Source organism: Mauremys reevesii, linkage group 1 (genome assembly GCF_016161935.1).
Source record: "Mauremys reevesii isolate NIE-2019 linkage group 1, ASM1616193v1, whole genome shotgun sequence".
Taxonomy (NCBI): Eukaryota; Metazoa; Chordata; order Testudines; family Geoemydidae; genus Mauremys; species Mauremys reevesii.
The window spans coordinates 223,552,757-223,571,686 of NC_052623.1; the positions used below are offsets into that span (position 1 = coordinate 223,552,757).

Consider the following 18,930-nt stretch of genomic DNA (forward strand, 5'->3'; position numbering starts at 1 on the left):
ATTAAACAAATGGAGAAAAGAATTCCCCATTAGCGATAAATACAAAGGAAGAATATTTCTGCTAGGATAATAAATACTTTATAGACAATAGTGACAAGGGGAAGGTTAATCAGAGTCTGGATTTCCACTGAACCAATAAAGCTACAACAAGTAACAAATCACTGAGTTGTTACTAGAAACCCCAGTAAAACTGATCATGTTCACACAGTGGAATATTTATTTCCAATGCCATCTACAAATATAGTTTAATATCAACGCTGAGCTGAGTACTGACCAGTGGAGAAGCCAGAAGTGTTCTCTGGATGAACCCTCAGTGAAATCAGTACCAGAACGCATGCAGAGTACATTGCTATTTCACAGAAATGTCTTTCTTTCCTTTACCACAAATCCTGCATTCAGTTTGGTCACTTCATCTGTACACAGATACAATGGAGATAGAAAAGGCTGACAGAAGGTGAAAGCAGATGATTGGAAGCAGGAAGTTTGGGGGTGGGAGAGTCTTATGAAGAGACTAGGAATAAAACAATTTACTTTTGAAAGGGAAAAACAGAAGACAACATTATTGAGACATGTAATAGAGTGTAGTGATCCTTGGAGACTGAGAAGGGAAATCTCAGGGGCTGTGCTAATCCATTCCAGGGGTTGTGTCTTCAAGACAGATGTGCGGGACAAAGGAAATGACCAGAGAGAGGAGGTGGCCCCGGGGTTGATGTTTGTGCTTTAGCAGGGAACCCAGGCTTCTGACTCTGCCTAGGGCCTGGGTTTGGTCAGTCCGTCCAGGGGGGTCACATTGCTCACAGGCAAAGAGGAGGAGAACTCCCCCAAAAATGGTACATGCAGATCCTGGAGAAAAGGAAAGAGAAAAGGGACAGCAGTAGGTGAAGGTGACTGAGTATGGAATTCCCTTGTATAAGTGAGTTTTGATAAAATGCAAGGTCATACATATGTGACTCTGAGAAGGATTTATGTGTCATAATGGACAAACAACTCAGCATGAAATCCCAGGGTGATGCTGTGGCCAAAATGGCCAACACAATTCTTGGAAGTATATATAAGAGAATAATGACTAGAAATAGGGTGCTGATTTTCTCTCTCTATTCAACATTGGTAAGACCAATACCAAAACCTTGCATCCAGTTGTGTTGTTCACATTTTAAGTGGAACAGTGAAAAATTGGACAAGGGACAGTGAAGAGCTATTTTTAAAAGAGCTGAAAAGATGCTTTACAGTGAGAGACAAGAGCTCAATCTGTTCAATTTATCAAAAAGAAGATCAAGAGGTGACTTGATTACAGTGCATAAATACACTCACAAAGAGAAAATACTGGGTATGAAAGGGCTCTTTCGTCTAGCAGACAAAGGCATAATAAAGAAGTTAATGCCAGAGAAATTAAAATTAGAAATAAGGGACAAATTTGAAATAGGTGATTAAACATTGGAACAAAGTACCAAGGGAAATGATGGATTCTCCACCTCACATGGAGTTGGCAGGAGGGAGCAGGAGCTACTTAAGCAAGTGCTCTCAGGTGATATAGAAAACTATTTCTCTCAGGTGCTTGGCTGGTGGGCCTTCCTCACATGCTCAGGGTCTAGCTGATCTCCATTTTGGGGTTCAGAAAGGAAATTTTCCACAGGTCAGATTGGCAGGGACACTTGGAGTTATTTTCCATCCTCTGCAACATGGGGCATAAGTCACTTGCTAGGATCATTTGGGTACATCTCACCAATCAACTCCCTGCCATTAAAGGGTCCTCATGTGTGGGCGCCCCTCAGTCCCTCCTAGTCTCTGTCTGTGGCACTCAATAGTTTAGTCTCCTGAGGGCTGTAACAGTTTGGTCTAATCCAGGCTGTTGGGCTCAATGCAGGGGTGACTTTGATGGTCTGTCATGTGTATTGGGGTTAGACTGGATTATTTAATTGTCCCTACAGGGCTTAAAATCTACACATCTATGTTATGGCTACAATGTTGCTGTGTCTGACCTCTGGCCACTTCAACTCACAGGTGCCCCCTCTTTCCAACCCAGTCACCTCCTAGCACTCAGGGAATGGCAGCAGCAACAAACGGCAATAGGGCGCTGGTAGGAGTAACTTTAGGGACAGTCACTAGCCACAGAAAACAAAACCTCTCCCAGCACCCCTGACTGCTGCACATCAGGGTCTCTGGCCGTACAGAAGATGGTCCAGCACTCACAGTGGAAAGGAATGAGAGAGGGACAGAAACACCCAGAAGGGGGAGTTACATGTTTCAGCCATGTTGGTATGTGGGTACCAGCTCAAACGCATGCATTGTACCCACAAGCAGAGCAAGTTCACACTATAAAAACACCAAACCCAAGAGGGACATGTTAGTCTCAGCACAAGTTCTGCTTTAATCCATTAGAAACAATCTGTAATTATTGGGGCAGTTCGGTGCTGGAGTACACCAAACCCCTGAAGTGCCAGTAGTGTGCCCGGTACACCGTCACTGGGAGGCAAGCACTGTAGGTGCTTCGGCAACAAGGTCTGATTGGTTCCACTAACTGCTCAGACACGTGGCTAAGTGAACGGGAAACGTTATACATACACTAGGTCCAGAGGCTTAAACAGTTACAGTTCATAGGGAAAATACTGGTAAATGTTTGGGTCTCTGGGGCTGTCAGTTGAGAGTCAGGGTTCTTCAGGTCGAGTGCCTGGAGTGCCCTCTCCAGTCAATCTCTATTCAAGCAAATGTGACCTTGCAGGTTTCTAGGTCATGTTGACTTAGTGTCTCTCTTTGGGGCTGCTCTCCATTGGCTTCCTGCTCAGCCGCTGCTGTTCCTCCATAAACCTCTCACAGACCTACAGCCAGCAGTTAGCTCTGGCAGTCACAGCCTGTTCCATGTGCAGCTCTGCATGTGGTTCCTGGGGATTGCCCTCTGCATCCAGCTCTCTGCAGCTCCTCACTTGCCATGAGACCACCACTCCCCACAATAGCCCGGCCCTTTCCTGGTTCAGGGCCATTCCCTTACCTGTTCAGAGGAAAGGGAAGTGCCGTGGGGAAGGGTCTGATGGGGGTTGTAGTCCCATTCTTAGCAGATCCATCACAGTCTCAAACATAAGATGAAAGATTCTGCAAACAAAGAAGGTTCCTCTCTGCCATATCATTCCCAAAGAGTTTTGAGGTCACATTGATTGCCTCTTTTGTTTAACGAAATAGTCTTAAAGTCTGCATCCATCTTTTCAGCTCCTTTCTGTACCTTTAACTGCCAACTTTAAATAATACAGTTTGGGAACATACTGATTTCCTATATTCTTTTACCCATAAAAGATCCATGACATTTTATCAAATAACAGAAACTTGAGAAATTCAAAGTGTTTGTGAAAAAAAATACATTTTTTAAAGATATCTCTGGGGTCAGTGGATCCTGATCTACAAATGTTCAGGCCAGACTGAAGACTGAGTAACTGAAGGGAACATTCATCTGATAGACAAAGTTCCCCTCTGACTCCCCCAGCAGAAGGGTCAGCAAAGCCAGCGTCACAGAAGCTGGCAGGAACCACAGCCAAGACAGGCAGGGTACATCTCCAAAACCTTGGAGACAGCATGGCCTGAGGTTCTGTAGGACTGACACTCTGTAGACCCGAGTCAAAGAAAAAGGCTAGACACTGACAACAAAGTCAGCACAACCCATTTCTTTTCACTGCATATGAGCCATCAGAAATCTGAGTTCTCTGTCTCCATGGAGGAACCAAGATTCTAGATTAGGCTAGAAAATCAAAGAGAGAATATGTATATTGACAACTTTCAATGTTTCGGAGGCTTTTGTTTCAATCAGGGACTGCTTGGCAAGCTGTCTGCCCCTGAACACTTCAAAGGGAAAATGTCACTACTCTCAGAAGGATAGAAGAGATCCTCTACCAAATGAATGATATTCCCATACATGGGTCAGTGCAGACTCAATCTCTCTTTGCAGTCCTAAAGGGCCTGGAGAAGTTAGGCCTAAAATTAAACAATAAGAGTGAGGTAACAGAACTGAGTCAAGTTTCTGTGTCAAATCATTAGTGAGACAGGGATCAGAGCAGACCAGAAAATGTTCAAGCCATAACCCAGAAGAGTGAAGCTCAGAATATCAGTGTGTGGGCATATGAGCCTCCTGGGAAAATTTCTGGAGGAGAAGTCAAAACCCTCAAGATACCTGCACAAGGACAAAATTTCATGGCACTGAGGCCAACACAGAGTCCAGAATTCAGGAGATTGTACATAGCCTGAGCATCCTACTGAGTTTAGCCTTATATAGTCTGAATAAAGATACTGCGGTTTAAGCCATTTCAGCTTTCTATGGACCTAGCACAGTCCTCTTTCAAACACAGTCACCTACAATGTGGCACCCATCACACATGCCTCTCCAGCTCTCACCAACATAGCAGTGCTGTGCAGATTTACAAAACAAGGTATTATCCCCTGTGTGGCATGTAAATGCTTCAGAGACTTCCTTGTAGGCCTAAAGTTCCATTTAGACACCAACCACAAGCTGCTAGCTACTCTGCTAGGAATAAATCCCCAGATGAATTACCCTAAAATACAACATCTGAATGATGCTCATGTGGTTCCAGTTTTCAGTTCCTTCTGTAACTGGAACAAAATCTCATGGCAGCAACCCACTTTCCAGAGCTGTCACTCCAGACAGTCCTCAGCCAGAGTTCAAGCTGGAGAACCCCGGACCAAGTGCTCCCTCCTGGCCAATCAGTGTAAAGCACCCCTAAAGACATCAGCACTGCAAACATGCGGTGTGACATACCTGAGCTAGCTTTAGTCCAGTGTTTCCCAAACGGTGCATCCCGAACCATCAGCGGATCATGGGATGGTTCTAGATGGGTCATCAAGTCCAGGCCTGGATTAACCTGTCACAAGACCTGATGTAGGCAAACATACAGTTCTCCTGGCCAAGTGAAGAAGGGAGGCCTCCAAGCCCTCCAAACATCTCCCTGCAGTGTCCAGCCCTGGACCCTGGACACTCTCACTATTCACAGAAGCAACGCAACTCAGATTAGCAGTTAGACCTCAGATCACCTCTCCACTTATCTCACAGAATTTATATATGTTCATAGTGAAGTCAAGTATAAGTTTATTTAACAAAGATAGACATTCAAACATTAGCAATAGAAGTATTGGAAACTAATGGTTACATATACAACAAAATTGCAACATGCATTCTGGAGCCCAGGCTTAATTAACAAGACACTCTCATGTCTTGTAGAGTAAACCCTTGCAACATTTTACAGCCAATCTAGCTTTGAGCCTCCTTTCATGAGTCAAATACGCTGTCAGCTTGACTCCCACATGAAGGCTCCAGCGTGTTCTTTTGCCACTGCCCTCCCACAAAATATACCAGTCCCATCCTTTGTCTTTATTCATAAACAGGACACTCCCCTGCTGTTTTGTGTCATCTGTCAATTTTCTCTCTTGCAGATTTTGCAGACTTTCAACTGACTTTGGCTCAGTTTGCAAATAGGCTTCCACTGTGAGGCATGCAATACACCATATAGATGACCAGAAAGGGAAACAGGTGTCTATTACTTAGTGCCTGAGAGGAACATTTCGGAGGTATGTCACCTCTTGGTGATCTGCCTTAGCTCCAGGACCTTAAGAACATATTTTTACTATAGATCCATAACTCCTTAAATATCATCTGTGCATACATTCCACAATGATTATGATTACCAGTGGTCTACTGGCTATTGGTAGAGACCTTACATGGCACCCTTCAGAGAACTATGATTAAGGCTACGTTTTAGAGGTGTTATACAGGCGACGTTGTGGGACCTGAAGAAACAAACATTCCATTGATGCAAGTAGTGTTTGAAATGGGTCATAGGGGCAGGGAAATGGGTGTAGCTGATGATGACTGTGACCATAAAAATGATGGGAGGAGAAACACAAGACCAGAGCTCTGAGCCAAGATTTGTTTGCAACTCTGGACCCCAGCCAGGAGAACACAAATGATTTAAACAAAGGGAGGTATGGAGATGAGGCACAGGTACGTTGCATGTAAGAATGTTCAAGGGGTTTGCCAGGGACCTGGTCACTGATGCTTGTTTGGCTAGAGCCTTTTGGATCAAGACAGCACAGAGACATATTGCTTTTGTTGTTGTTGTCTTTTAAGCTGCATGCTGAAGGGGGTCTCTTGACACACAGTGTAAAAGGTTTTAAAATCACATTCTGAAAAAATACAGAGATGCCTTACACGTATTTCTTACTGTAAATTTTTCAGCAGCTGAGAGATGGTTCTTCAGACGACTTGGAGATTGTGGTTACTGACAGCTCTGAAGGGTCAGATGGGTTGGGCCTGATCTGTTTTGCCCAAACCAGATGTGAAATAGGATGCCGAAAAAGTGAGGGATGCTTATTCTATAGGCCTGTACTAACTAAAGTTGAGGGAGAAATTTGGTATTGAGCCTGTGCGAGTTCATAACCGTAAAACCGTTGTGTGCAATTGTATGAGTTGTTGTGCATGGAATCATCAAGCACTGCCTGAGAGAGAAATAAATTGAGGATTGCCCTGGGTGCATCATGCATGCCCCCAGTCAGAGGCGTCACAACTGCGTGAACTGGTCTGTAGATTATGTGAACTGTAAAATTAAAGAAATTAGTCATAGCTTGTGTATGGAGAGTGTGTTAAATATCATCATCAAAATGGGGTACATGCTGCAGTTCCTCTGTTTAACCCAGGAACATTTAGCTCTAGGGGCAGAGCTGGTGGAGAAAGTGACAGAGGCAGAGGACCCAAATAGAGATTAGATGAAATCATCAAACCGACAGATAAATGTTTTATGCGGAATGTTGAACATCTTGTTCATTCAACCAATTACAAAATCCTGCTGAGAAAAAAACACTAAAAGTTAGAGCATGGTTTGGGTACAAACCAGGGCGTGTTGTAAAAATAAAATAAAGATGCGTGTTTTAAATAATATGTCAGTTGAAAATGACAGTGTGAAGCGTGTTTTTTATGGAGCTCATGGTGAGGGGTTGTTAAAAGGGATGCAGGTTGCCCCTGTAGTATACTTGTAGTTAGGTTACAGTTTGTCAACAATGATAAGAGGTATATGGATGGCCTGTTCCTCTAACCAGGGTGTCAGGTGCTTGTGCATGAGGTTTAAAGGCTGTTGGGGCATTACAAGTGAGATTAATGCCTGCAGCAGCTAACAACCATTTCATAGAGTCTAAACTCTAAATACATTCTTGCAAGACTAATACCTGTTTTGAGCAAAACTAACACACAGGTGACCTGGCCTGATCTCCAGCTATGAGATTGTCAGTTCTCAGCTAATGCCAATGTCACAATCCTCTCTGGCCTTAATCTATTACAAATCTGTATGTAGCTGCTGGTAAATGGTGGCCTTCCAGAGATGCCCACTGTATTTCTAGGAGGCCTGTGACGTGTAAAAGAGTCTCTCATTCTTGGAGTGGTTCTCTAGCAGCTGATCCTGCAGAATGATGCACAGGATTGTTTGCAATCGCTGGGATTTCACTCTTCACACTCCAGTTCTTTCAGAATCAGACGATTTAAATTCCCTTTTCATGCATTTCCTTCTAGAATTCACAGATCTGAGGCTGGTGAGCGACAGTGACTGTGCTGGGCGGCTGGAGGTTTTCTACAATGGGACGTGGGGCAGTGTTTGCTCCAATCAGATGTCTGGAGACACCCCAAAAATTGTCTGCAAACAGCTGAACTGTGGGGATGGAGGACAGATTGAAAGAGACTTTGAATATGGAGAAGGTTCTGGTCCCACATGGCTGGACCATGTTGCATGCAGTGATCAGCACAGCTCCCTCTGGCAGTGCCCGTCAGAGCCCTGGAATCCAAAGTCATGTGATAACCGAGCAGAAGAGACCCATATTTCTTGCGCTGATAATTCTGAAACTACCTGCATGTGCTCGTGAAAACACACTTATACGCGATGTGTTCAATTAATTGAAGGGTTAGGATACAATTTGTTGTTGTTCACATCTCAGTGTAGGCCGATGTAAATTCTCAACACAAGATACAAACATATTTTCATGATGTTTTCTAAGTATAAACATTTGTCTGATTTACAACAAACATGGAAGTTAATCAATTAATTATAAAATGTGCTATAGTAGCGTGAGAGCGAAGAAAAGCCTCTCCCTAGAGCCCATCTTTAGGCAGCTCTGTGGTTATTAATCCTTTTGGGATGAACAGAGATGGGCCCAGGCTGTGCAATTTGGGTCGAGACTGGAATCCCCCACAAGTCTGGGTGCATGTTGGCCTGGAGCAAATTAGTTAGGTATTAAATGACCGAGAGTTCACATTTCTGTTCATACAGTGCTGAAATTATGGGTTTAAAATACAGATAAATTCTACTCCCACGTCACACACACAGCCCAGTGCATTCACCTCGGCTTTTCTCTCCATAGAAAAAGCAAATTCAACTCAGACCCCTTTTACCGAGTGCCCGAACTCTCCAAGCTGCACAGGTATCTCTGCTTCTCTGTGTCTCATCCTTAGTCCCTAAGGACTTTCCCAGCTGTCCCAATAACATGTGAGGTTTCTGCATTTCCAGACCAGGAGAAGTTACGTGTCGTGGGAGGAGAGGACGGATGCTCGGGGAGAGTGGAGGTTTGGTACCGTGGCTCCTGGGGAACAGTTTGTGATGACTCCTGGGACATGGCGGATGCTAACGTTGTGTGTAAACTACTGGGCTGTGGATCTGCTGTATCTGCCCCGGACAAGGCTGCATTCGGCGAGGGGACTGGTCCCATCTGGGTGGAGAAATTGAATTGCCGAGGGACAGAGTCATCTCTCTGGGACTGTCCTGCCAAGCCCTGGGGTGAGAGCAACTGTGGTCATAAGGAAGATGCTGCTGTGAATTGCTCAGGTGAGTGACAGGAGATGTTTCTGCTACATGCTGTAATTTTCAGGGAGGAGGATGGATCAGCCCCCCCCCCTCCGCCTCCCTTTGGTCCCAGACCAGGCCCTCCCATCTCCTGTGTTCAGGAGCATCATGGATGCTGTGAGGTGGGACCTTTGTGGGGTCAGATTGGCTCAGGCATCAGCCCACATAGCCCCTGCATCCCTGTGCTGCTCTGATGGAGCTTGTGGAGGTGACAGCTGGAGACAACCAGGGACTCTCAGTGGTGAGGTTCCCCCCGGGAACAAACATGTCACCTCCCCCTCACTCCAGGCTCCAACTCTCCTCCCTTTCCCTTTGCAGGTCTGACAGAGAGGACAGATTCTCCAAATACCCCACTTAAAGCATCCCCCTCTTCCCATCAAGTGTTAAATTTCCCTGGTGCTGGGTGACAGTGGATGAGCTGCAAGCTGCAGCCTGAGGGAAGGAGCTCCTTTCCATGGCCTGTGAAATCCAAGGGCAAATGACACCTGGGTGGGAGCTGCAGGTGCTGCTGATCCAGAGGATGCCTCTCTGCTGGCTCCAGCTGACAGAGCAGGGGCCCATGATTTAAACAGCAGCCTGTGAGCTGCCCCATGGCACATAGATTGTCCCAGTCCATTACCCTGCTGTCCTGGGCCGTGCAATGAGTGACTGGGAGCTCCTGTCCCTCCCTGCCCCCAACTCTCACAGGATAATCTCTCCCTTGTGCATGTTCATTTCCATACAGCTCCCCAGCGCCGCCCTCAGACTGACAGTGGGAGAGTCACGGTGCTCATGGTCATCTGCATTATCCTGGGGGCCCTGCTCTGCCTGGTCTTAATCATCCTGGGGGCGCAGGTGCGAAGTGCCAGGGCACAGCGCAGAGGTGGGTCCTGTTTGGTGTCACTGTGTGAAATGCCTCTGCAATAGCAGGGGGGCTGCAGGGTGTCAGGGGAAGGGGCGATACTGGGCTGGGTGGGGTGGCCGAGGGTGCCTAACTCCTCTCTCATTTAATATTTTGTTAGTGGAACAGCCCAGCCATGAAATCTGGAGATGATATTAGCTAGGGACCTTTACAGTTTCAGAAAAGCTACATCTGTATCCCCCCACCCTCCCGTGATCAACTCCAGAAGTGCCTTCTCAGGCTTCCAGCCATCACCTGTCTCTGAGTGGGAACCTCCTGTCCCACCTCTTTGTGGCCTGGGGTTTTTAATGCTGCACAGCCCCCTGCCTTCCACTGTGATACCCCCAACAAACCAGTCTGCCCACAGGCCAGCCCCAATGCTGTGCGTTCTCCCCAAGGGCTATGAGCAGTGTATTGCCAGCAGTTACAAGTCACCACACAGCTCTCTCTCACCAGACTGCACCTTGTTAGTAGGATGAAAGTATCACAAGGAACACTTTAAAAACAATAAAAATTCCTCCACACTTGCTGAACACACTAGAATTCACCCGTCTTCCTCATGGACAGCCTGGTAGACCAACGTCCCTCCAACTATTCAGTGTTGGGATCCCCGTGGACAGAAGGCCCTGCCCATTTGCTGAATCAAAATGAAGGCCCTGAGTCTGTTTAAACTCAGCCTTTCATATCAGAAATATTTCTTTGTCTCATGGTCTCTGGTAACCCAGTTTGAACCACTCTGTGTAAACCACCCTAAAGGCTGTTACCTTTCTGGAGTTGTTACAATCTCATTGGTTCACCTTAATCAACCCTCCCCCCACCCCTGCCATTCTCACACACACAGTTTTTTCTTCCTGGAGGAGCTGTGGTAACCCTCCCACATGCAGTAGAACATAAACCATTCATAGATTTAATACAGTGATTCCCAAAGATACTGCCTGGGGTCAGGGCCGGCTCTAGGTTTTTTGCCTCCCCAAGCAAAAAAAAAATTTGGCTGCCACCCACCCCAGACCTGGGATCCCCCCGCCAGCCCCTGCTGCCCGAGCCCTGGGCCTCCCCTAACCAGCACCACCCTGTTATCCCAGCCCTGGTTTCTCCCCCCCCGAACCACACCCCTGCCAACCCAGACCTGGGCTCTCCCCGACCCACATCCCCCTTCAGCCCCAGCCCTGGGCTCTCCCCCGACCCAAATCCCCTGCCATCCCAGCCCTGGGCTCTCCACCACACACCCCGTGCTGCCCCAGCTCTGGGATCCCCTGCCACCCCAGCAGTGCCCCCAACCTACACACCCCTGCTGCCCCAGCCCCCACCACCTGCAACCCCAGCCACCCCAGCCATGGGCTTTACCCCCCCCATCCCCACCAGCACCCACCATACACCCCACCCCCGGGTCATTGGTAACTTGCTCCCAGGGCAGGTCATTCAGCAGGAATTTTATATGTGCACAGAACACAGACAGAATTGGTTCCCATATGGTTACAGAAGTGTAATAAAGTGGATCAATTTTCAGCTTGTGATTGGACGATATCTGGATGCATATTATAAGACTGTCCTCCATAAATGAGGAAAAGTCAAGGTGCCTTTATTATTCTTTTGTTCCACTCTTTGTTTATATGGGGAATTTTCCAATACAATATCCCTGTCTTCCCTTTAAACAAATAAAACTTAAAAAAAAAAAGGCTGTTGAAAATAGGCTTCTATCTCCCGTGCTAGGCTTGCTATAGACCACCAGACCAAGGGGATGAGGTGGACAAGGTTTTATTCTGGCAACTAGCAGAAGTTACTAGATCGTAGGCCCTGGTTCTCATGGGAGATTTTAATCACCCTGATATCTGCTGGGAGAGCAATCCAGCAGTGCACAGACAATCCAGGAAGTTTTAGGAAAGTGTAGGGGATAATTTCCTGGTCCAAGTGCTGGAGGCAGGGCCGGCTCCAGGCACCAGCTTATCAAGCAGGTGCTTGGGGCGGCAACTCGGGAGTGGGGTGGCACTTTCAGGGATTCGGCGGAGGGTCCCTCACTCCCGCTCGGAGCAAAGGACCTCCCGATTGTGATCGCGGCTTTTTTTTTTTTTTGGCTGCTTGGGGCGGCCAAACCCCTGGAGCCGGCCCTGACTGGAGGAACCAACCAGGGGCAGAGCTCTTCATGACCTGCTGCTCACAAACAGAGAAGAGTTAGTAGGGGATGGTGGAGTTCAGGATCCTGACACAAGGAAGAAAGGAGAGCAGCAGAATACAGACCCTGGACTTCAGAAAAGCAGACTTTGACTCCCTCAGGGAATTGATGGGCAGGATCCCCTGGGAGAAATAACATGAGGGGGAAAGGAGTCCAGGAGAGCTGGATGTATTTTAAAGAATCCTTATTGAGGTTGCAGGAAAAAAACATCCTGATGTGTAGAAAGAATAGTGAATGTGGCAGGCTACCAGCTTGGCTTAACAGTGAAATCCTTGCTAATCTTAAACGCAAAAAAGAAGCTTACAAGAAGTTGAAGATTGGACAAATGACCAGGGAGGAGTATAAAAATATTGCTCGGGCATGCAGGAGTGAAATCAGGAAGGCCAAATCACACCTGGAGTTGCAGCTAGCAAGAGATGTTAAGAGTAACAAGAAGGGTTTCTTCAGGCATGTTAGCAACAAGAAGAAAGTCATGGAAAGTGTGGGCTCCTTACCGAATGAGGGAGGCAACCTAGTGACAGGGGATGTGGAAAAAGCTAATGTACTCAATGTTTTTTTTGCCTCTGTCTTCACAAACAAAATCCGCTTCCATACTGCTGCACTGGGCAGCACAGTATGGGGAGGAGGTGACCAGCCCTCGGTGGAGAAAGAAGTGTTTCGGGGCTATTTAGGAAAACTGGACGAGCCCAAGTCCATGGGGAGGGATGCGCCGCATCCAAGGGTGCTAAAAGATTTGGCGGATGTGACTGCAGAGCCATTGACCATTATCTTTGAAAACTCATGGTGAACGGGGGAGGTCCTGGATGACTGGAAAAAAGCTACTGTTGTGCCCATCTTTAAAAAAGGGAAGAAGGAGGATCCGGGGAACTACAGGCCAGTCAGTCTCACCTCAGTCCCTGGAAAAAGTCCTCAGGGAATCAATTCTGAAGCACTTAGAGGAGAGGAAAGTGATCAGGAACAGTCAGCATGGATTCAGCAAGGGCAAGTCATGCCTGACTAACCTAATTGGCTTCCATGAGGAGATAACTGGGTCTGTGGATGAGGGGAAAGCAGTGGATGTGCTATTCCTTGACTTTAGCAAAGCTTTTGATACTGTCTCCCACAGTGTTCTTGCCAGCAAGAAATATGGGCTGGATGAATGGACTATAAAGTGGATAGAAAGCTGGCTAGATCATCAGTCTCAACGGGTAGTTATCAATGGCTCCTTCAAGCAGAGTGCCCCAAGGATTGGTCCTGGGGCGAGTTTTGTTCAATATCTTCATTAATGATGTGGAGGATGGTGTGGACTGCACTCTCAGCAAGTTTTTAGGTGACATTAAACTGGGAGGAGTGGTAGATACGCTGGAGGGTAGGGATAGGACACAGAGGGACGTAGACAAATTAGAGGACTGGGCCAAAAAAAACCTGATGAGGTTAAAGAAGGACAAGTGCAGAGTCCTGCACTTAGGACAGAAGAATCCCATTCACTGTTACAGACTAGGGACCGAATGGCTAGGAAGCAGTTCTGCAGAAAAGGACCTAGGAGTTACAATGGACGAGAAGCTGGATATGAGTCAACAGTGTGCCCTTGTTGCCAAGAAGGTTAATGGCATTTTGGGCTGTATAAGTAGGGGCATTGCCAGCAGATCGAGGGACGTGATCATTCCCCTCTATTCGACATTGGTGAGGCCTCATCTGGAGTACTGTGTCCAGTTTTGGGCCCCACAGTACAAGAAGGATGTGTAAAAATTGGAAAGAGTCCAGTGCGGGGCAACAAAAATTATTAGGGGGCTGGAGCACATGACTTATGAGTAGAGGTTGAGGGAACTGGGATTGTTTAGTCTGCAGAAGAGAAGAATGAGGGGGGATTTGATAGCTGCTTTCAACTACCTGAAAGGGGGTTCCAAAGAGGATGGATCTAGACTGTTCTCAGTGGTAACAGATGACAGAAGAAGAGTAATGGTCTCAAGTTGCAGTGTGGGAGGTTTAGGTTGGATATCAGGAAAAACTTTTTCACTAGGAGGGTGGTGAAGCACTGGAATGGGTTACCTAGGGAGGTGGTGGAATCTCCTTCCTTAGAGGTTTTTAAGGTCAGGCTTGACAAAGCCCTGGCTGGGATGATTTAGTTAGGTTTGGTCCTGCTTTGAGCAGGGGGTTGGACTAGATGACCTCCTGAGGTCCCTTCCAACCCTGATATTCTATGATTCTATGATTCAGATAGAGAGGTGCACTGTCCATTTAGTCCACCAAATTCCTTCTTTGGGGGCTGCAAGATGAGGTCACACCAGTATCCCTAATCCACTCTGGGGATGTCTTCTGAAGGGGATATCTGGGCCAAAGCCTTCTACTCCTTGGGCACACTTGTTCCCCATTCACAGGGCCACCCCGCTCTAGCAGTGAGCTCTCCATTCACAGCAAGCTGCAGCATGAAGTTTTAGCTACCACACTCCCTCCCCCTCCCTTCCTGTTGATAGTGGCCAAGGGAATGCTGGGAAATGTAGTTCTTTCCCTGCTCCAGAGCTAGCTTTATAGGCAGGGAGCTAACCAAGGAACTACACATCCCAGGGCCCCCTTTTGTTTCTCATCTCCCAGGCTGGATCCCTGCCAGCTGCCGCCCCTGCAAATGGGCTGCCCCAAGCAGCTGCTTGCTTCGCTGGTGCCTAGAGTCACCCCTGCCTGGGGTTGCACAATCCCCAGGGTTTTGCTGTCTAGGGTGACCAGACAGCAAATGTGAAAAATCGGGATGGGGGTGGGGGGTAATAGGAGCCTATATAAGAAAAAGACCCCAAAATCGGGACTGTCCCTATAAAATCAGGACATCTGGTCACCCTAAATCTATCCCAGGGAGGGGTTCTGAATATCACAAGGAGAGACATCATGGAAAAGGCACCTAGAGAAATTGGAAATATTGTCAGGAAAAAAGTATATAAAAATCGAGCTCTGGTAAATAGTTTTGAAGAGAGTGATCCAGTAGAAAAGATGATCTTAGGTGGGAGAAATGCAGGAAAGGAGCATTATACTGTAGTATACTCAAACCTAGCACATGTAGGGGATTTTACATTTATAGCACACGATACAAACATTAGCTACCAGCTCCTTGGCAAGAAGATGGAGAATGGGATTGCCATCAACATATATGTAACATTCACAACTTTCCAGTAAGACAATGCCCATAGTCGGATCTCATGCTTCAGGGCTTCAGCCGGTCACCCACTGGGGTCAGGAAGGAATTCTGGGAAGTCCCCATATTTGTGTTTTGTTTCTTGCCCTCCTCTGAAGCATCAGGCATTAACTACAGATGGAGCTGTGACGCTGGATGGGCTGGACCAGTCCTCTGAGGTGTTATAGAGAAACCTGTTTCTAAGATATCTGGCTGGTTTGTCTTTTCCACATGCTCAGGGTCACACCAATTGTCAGATTTGGGGTCAGGAAGGAATTTTCCCCCAGGTCAGACTGGCAAAAAGGGACCTTGGGGGATTTTCATTTTCCTCTGAACCATGGACCATGAATCACCTGCTAGCATTATCTAGGCATCTCTCATCTAATCAGTTCCCTGCCATTGCTGGGGCCTGGGACATTGGTGGTACCTTAATCACTCCTGTTTTCTGCCTGTGGCACACAAGAGCTTATTCTTCTGAGGACTGAAATGCTTTAGTCTAAGTGCATCTTTGGGCTCAAACCTAGGGGTGTCTGGGTGAAATGCAGTGGCCCGTGTTACACAGGAGATCAGACTAGATGTTCTAATGGTCCCGTCTGGCCTTAAACTCGATGGGAAAAAAGTGTTATCATCATTTTGCAGATAAACACCAGCGTGGGGGGAGAATTATTTAAGCTGCTCCAAAGGGGAATAGCCTGGAATAATGGGATGAGATTAAAAAGGGAACATTTAAGATGAATGTGAGGAAGCTTCCTGACAGCGAACTAGCCCTGGGAACCATCATCAAAGGGCTGCTGTGCAAAGAAACCCTGTCCCCTGGCTCATTTCAATTCCAGCAGTGGGAATGTGCTGTACCTTCAGGCTCACACTGGGCCCAGGGGAAGGGGCTGGATGATCCCATAGTGTTTCCCATCTCTGGTTTCAATGACCCTGTGCAAACCCTGCCCTTTGTTTTCAGGCTCCAGAAGACCCTTGGATCCCTTCTCTGAGGCCGTGTACGAGGAGATTGATTATAACCTGATGAGAGAGAAGCAGGAGATGTTCAGTCGCTCAGGTCTGTGTGTCTCACTCTTAACAAAAAGAACGAGGAGTACTTGTAGCTCCTTAGAGACTAACAAATTTATTTGGGCATAAGCTTTTGTGGGCTAAAACCCACTTCATCAGATGCCCAAATAAATTTGTTACTCTCTCAGATGCCACAAGTACTCCTGTTCTTTTTGCTGATACAGACTAACATCGCTACCACTCTGAAACCTGTCACTCTTAACAGGGAACAGCTATCTAATGCCCTTTCCCTCTGAGGCCCTGGCCCAGAGTGAAATCACTGCATCTTTAGCCCTGTGAGCTTCTCATTGGCGCCGGGCAAAAGTCTTCATTATGAAATGTTTGATGCAAAATGCGGGCTCAGACACACCAACACATTTCACAAATTCCTGTCAATTTCACCCAATTGTTCCAAATACACATAGAACAATTCATTTCATTTCAACACTTTCTAAAGAAAACATTTTGTTTTTTCTATTCGATAGTATTTTTCCATTAGAAATTTCCTTTAATTTTATCTATAAAAACAAACAAACAAAAATTGACTAATGTCCAAAAAAACACCAAATGGTTTCATTGAACATTGTACTTTTCAATTTGCCAAAAAAAAGAAAAAAAAAGTCATTTTTGGCTCAACTCAAAACAATGTTGTTGGGTTTTGCTGTTGATTTTTTTGCTTTCCCCCTCCCCAATAGCCGAGAATCAAACCATCTGTTTTTTGTTTGTTTGTTTGTTTTTGGGTTTGGTGTTTGTTATTTTTGCCAAGCTCTAGCTGTGGGAGCTGGGTCTGTGGTGAGACAGCAGTTACTCATGTAGACTGAGGGAGATGGGCTTCCTTCCCACCATACACTGAGTGTCCCTGTTCTAGGGACAGTTAATGTCACTCTGCCCATCCTGCAGCCTTGGAGTGTAACCAGTGAGGGGTCAGGAAAGTGACTGTCTGGGGCCAGGCTAAACTATTATTTGAAAATTCTCTGGAGCATTGGAGCAGGGGATGTTCTGTGCCCTCCTCCCACCACAGCCACTGGTCTGCTGGGTCGGTTCCTTCCTGCCCCAGAGCAGAGAGATCAGCGCAGGAGAGCCTCATGAGTTTGAGTCATGGCCCTGTTATCCTTGTGCTATTTTGTCTCAATGTCTGATGGGAACATCCTGCCCAAGGGCTGTGCTGTGGTGGGGCTCTGGGAACATGCTCAGGGCATCCCCCAGCAGCACTGCCAAGATGGTTACAGTGAATCACAGACTCTGCTCTGGGCCTTTCTTGGCCTAATCTGGAAACACCACAGAGAGCTGATCGACTGATTCATGGGGGAGGTGGGTATTTCCCTGAAGAAGGAGGAGTCCCCTCTGTGGCTGAGAAGGCCAGGACCATTGTTGAACTTCCCTGGACCAGCAGCCAGAGACATGCCCTTCACTCACCCCAGTATATTTCAGGTCAGATTGTAGCATCCCCTCAGTCACATTTACCAGAGTGACATGGAGATTTCCCTTGGGGAGTCTGTCAGCCTCTCACTGCTCAGAGTTGCTGTGAGTCACCATCTTCTGCAGAAGAAGGAATAGACTGAGACCAGAAATCCCACTCCAGGCCCCAAATGTGTTCCCAGTCCCACAGTTCTGCTGTTCTCACTGATGAATTTCTGGTTCTCGTCTCTCCAGTCTCCTATTCAGATGACTCAGTGGCAAAGCTGCAGTATTACACCGGGGACAGCGAGGGGGAAAATGATCCTGGATCAGAACAAGGTAATGGGGGAGGGGCAGACTCAGGCCGAGAGACCCAAATCTGGGCAGAGAACAGAATTTCTATGACACTTTCTGCAATCGCAGCCATTTCCCCTCACATGGTTCCCATCTTACACAGTCAGGTCTAATCCCATTGAACAGGATTTCTGCCAGAATCTCAGGATGGGAACATGTGCCCATCTCCTGAGCACACACCCCTGGGAGTGGCTCCCAGTGACCTCCCCAGGTGAAGAGCTGGCGGAGATGGGTCAGTGTCTTTGGGTGGAAGGCGTCAGTGCCCAGCAGGGCTCCTCTCTCATCTCTGAGAGAGGGGGAGAATATTGTCCTATGTTATAATTACAGAGAGGGCCGGCTCTAGGTTTTCTGCCGCCCCAAGCAAAAAAATGTTTGGCTGCCCTCCGGCCCAGCCCTGGGCTCCACCAGTAATCCCCTGCTGCCCGAGCCCTGGGCTCTCCCCCCCCCCCCCACATCCCCTGCTGCCCCAACCCTGGGCTCCCCTGCTCCCCTCCACCAATGCCCTCCCCACACCTCCTGCCACCCCAGCCGTGGGCTCTTCTCCCTACCCCCCCACCTGCACCCTCCTTCTGCCACAGCCCTGGGTCACTGGTAACTCGCTCCCAGGGTGGGTCATTTAGCAGAAATTTTGGATGTGCACAAAACACAGACAGGATTGGTTCCCATATGGTTACAGAGCTGCAGTAAAGTGGAACAATTTTCAGCTTGTGTGATCGGAGGATATCTGGATGCATATTATAAGATTGTCCTCCATATATGAAGAAAAGTTGAGGTGCCTTTATTATTCTTTTGTTCCACTCTTTCTATGGGGAATTTGCGAATGCAATATCACTGTCTTCCTTTTAAACAAACAAACATACAAACAAACAAAAGGCAATGTCTGTTGAAAATAGCAATTCCAGTCCTAATCACCACTGGGAAGCATTTCTTGCTCAATTTTATCCTAGTTTTTCTACAGCAAGTTACAGTGGATCAGTATATTTGATTTGGGAGAAATGAAGTAACAGTCGCCCAAATTGAGATTGAGCACTCCTGAATTTTGAGGAGTTCAAATCTGGAAGGCAGGTGCTGGGTG

General features: G+C 47.2%; 1 protein-coding gene and 1 long non-coding RNA gene across 2 annotated transcripts in view; both read left to right on the forward strand.

Annotated features, from left to right (window-relative positions):
* The first annotated feature begins 7,047 nt into the window (after nt 1-7,047).
* The window catches only part of LOC120371759 (scavenger receptor cysteine-rich type 1 protein M130-like), a 201,596-nt gene continuing 189,713 nt past the window's right edge, over nt 7,048-18,930 (forward strand). The window contains exons 1-3 of the mRNA XM_039488003.1: nt 7,048-7,057; nt 7,553-7,823; nt 8,815-8,855. Coding sequence (XP_039343937.1) covers nt 7,048-7,057; nt 7,553-7,823; nt 8,815-8,855 — 322 coding nt within the window. The remainder of the gene's footprint in view (nt 7,058-7,552; nt 7,824-8,814; nt 8,856-18,930) is intronic.
* LOC120404225 lies at nt 9,646-17,796 on the forward strand. The gene is made up of 3 exons (XR_005597871.1): nt 9,646-9,735; nt 16,018-16,113; nt 17,757-17,796. It is a non-coding gene; the product is annotated as an uncharacterized LOC120404225 (long non-coding RNA).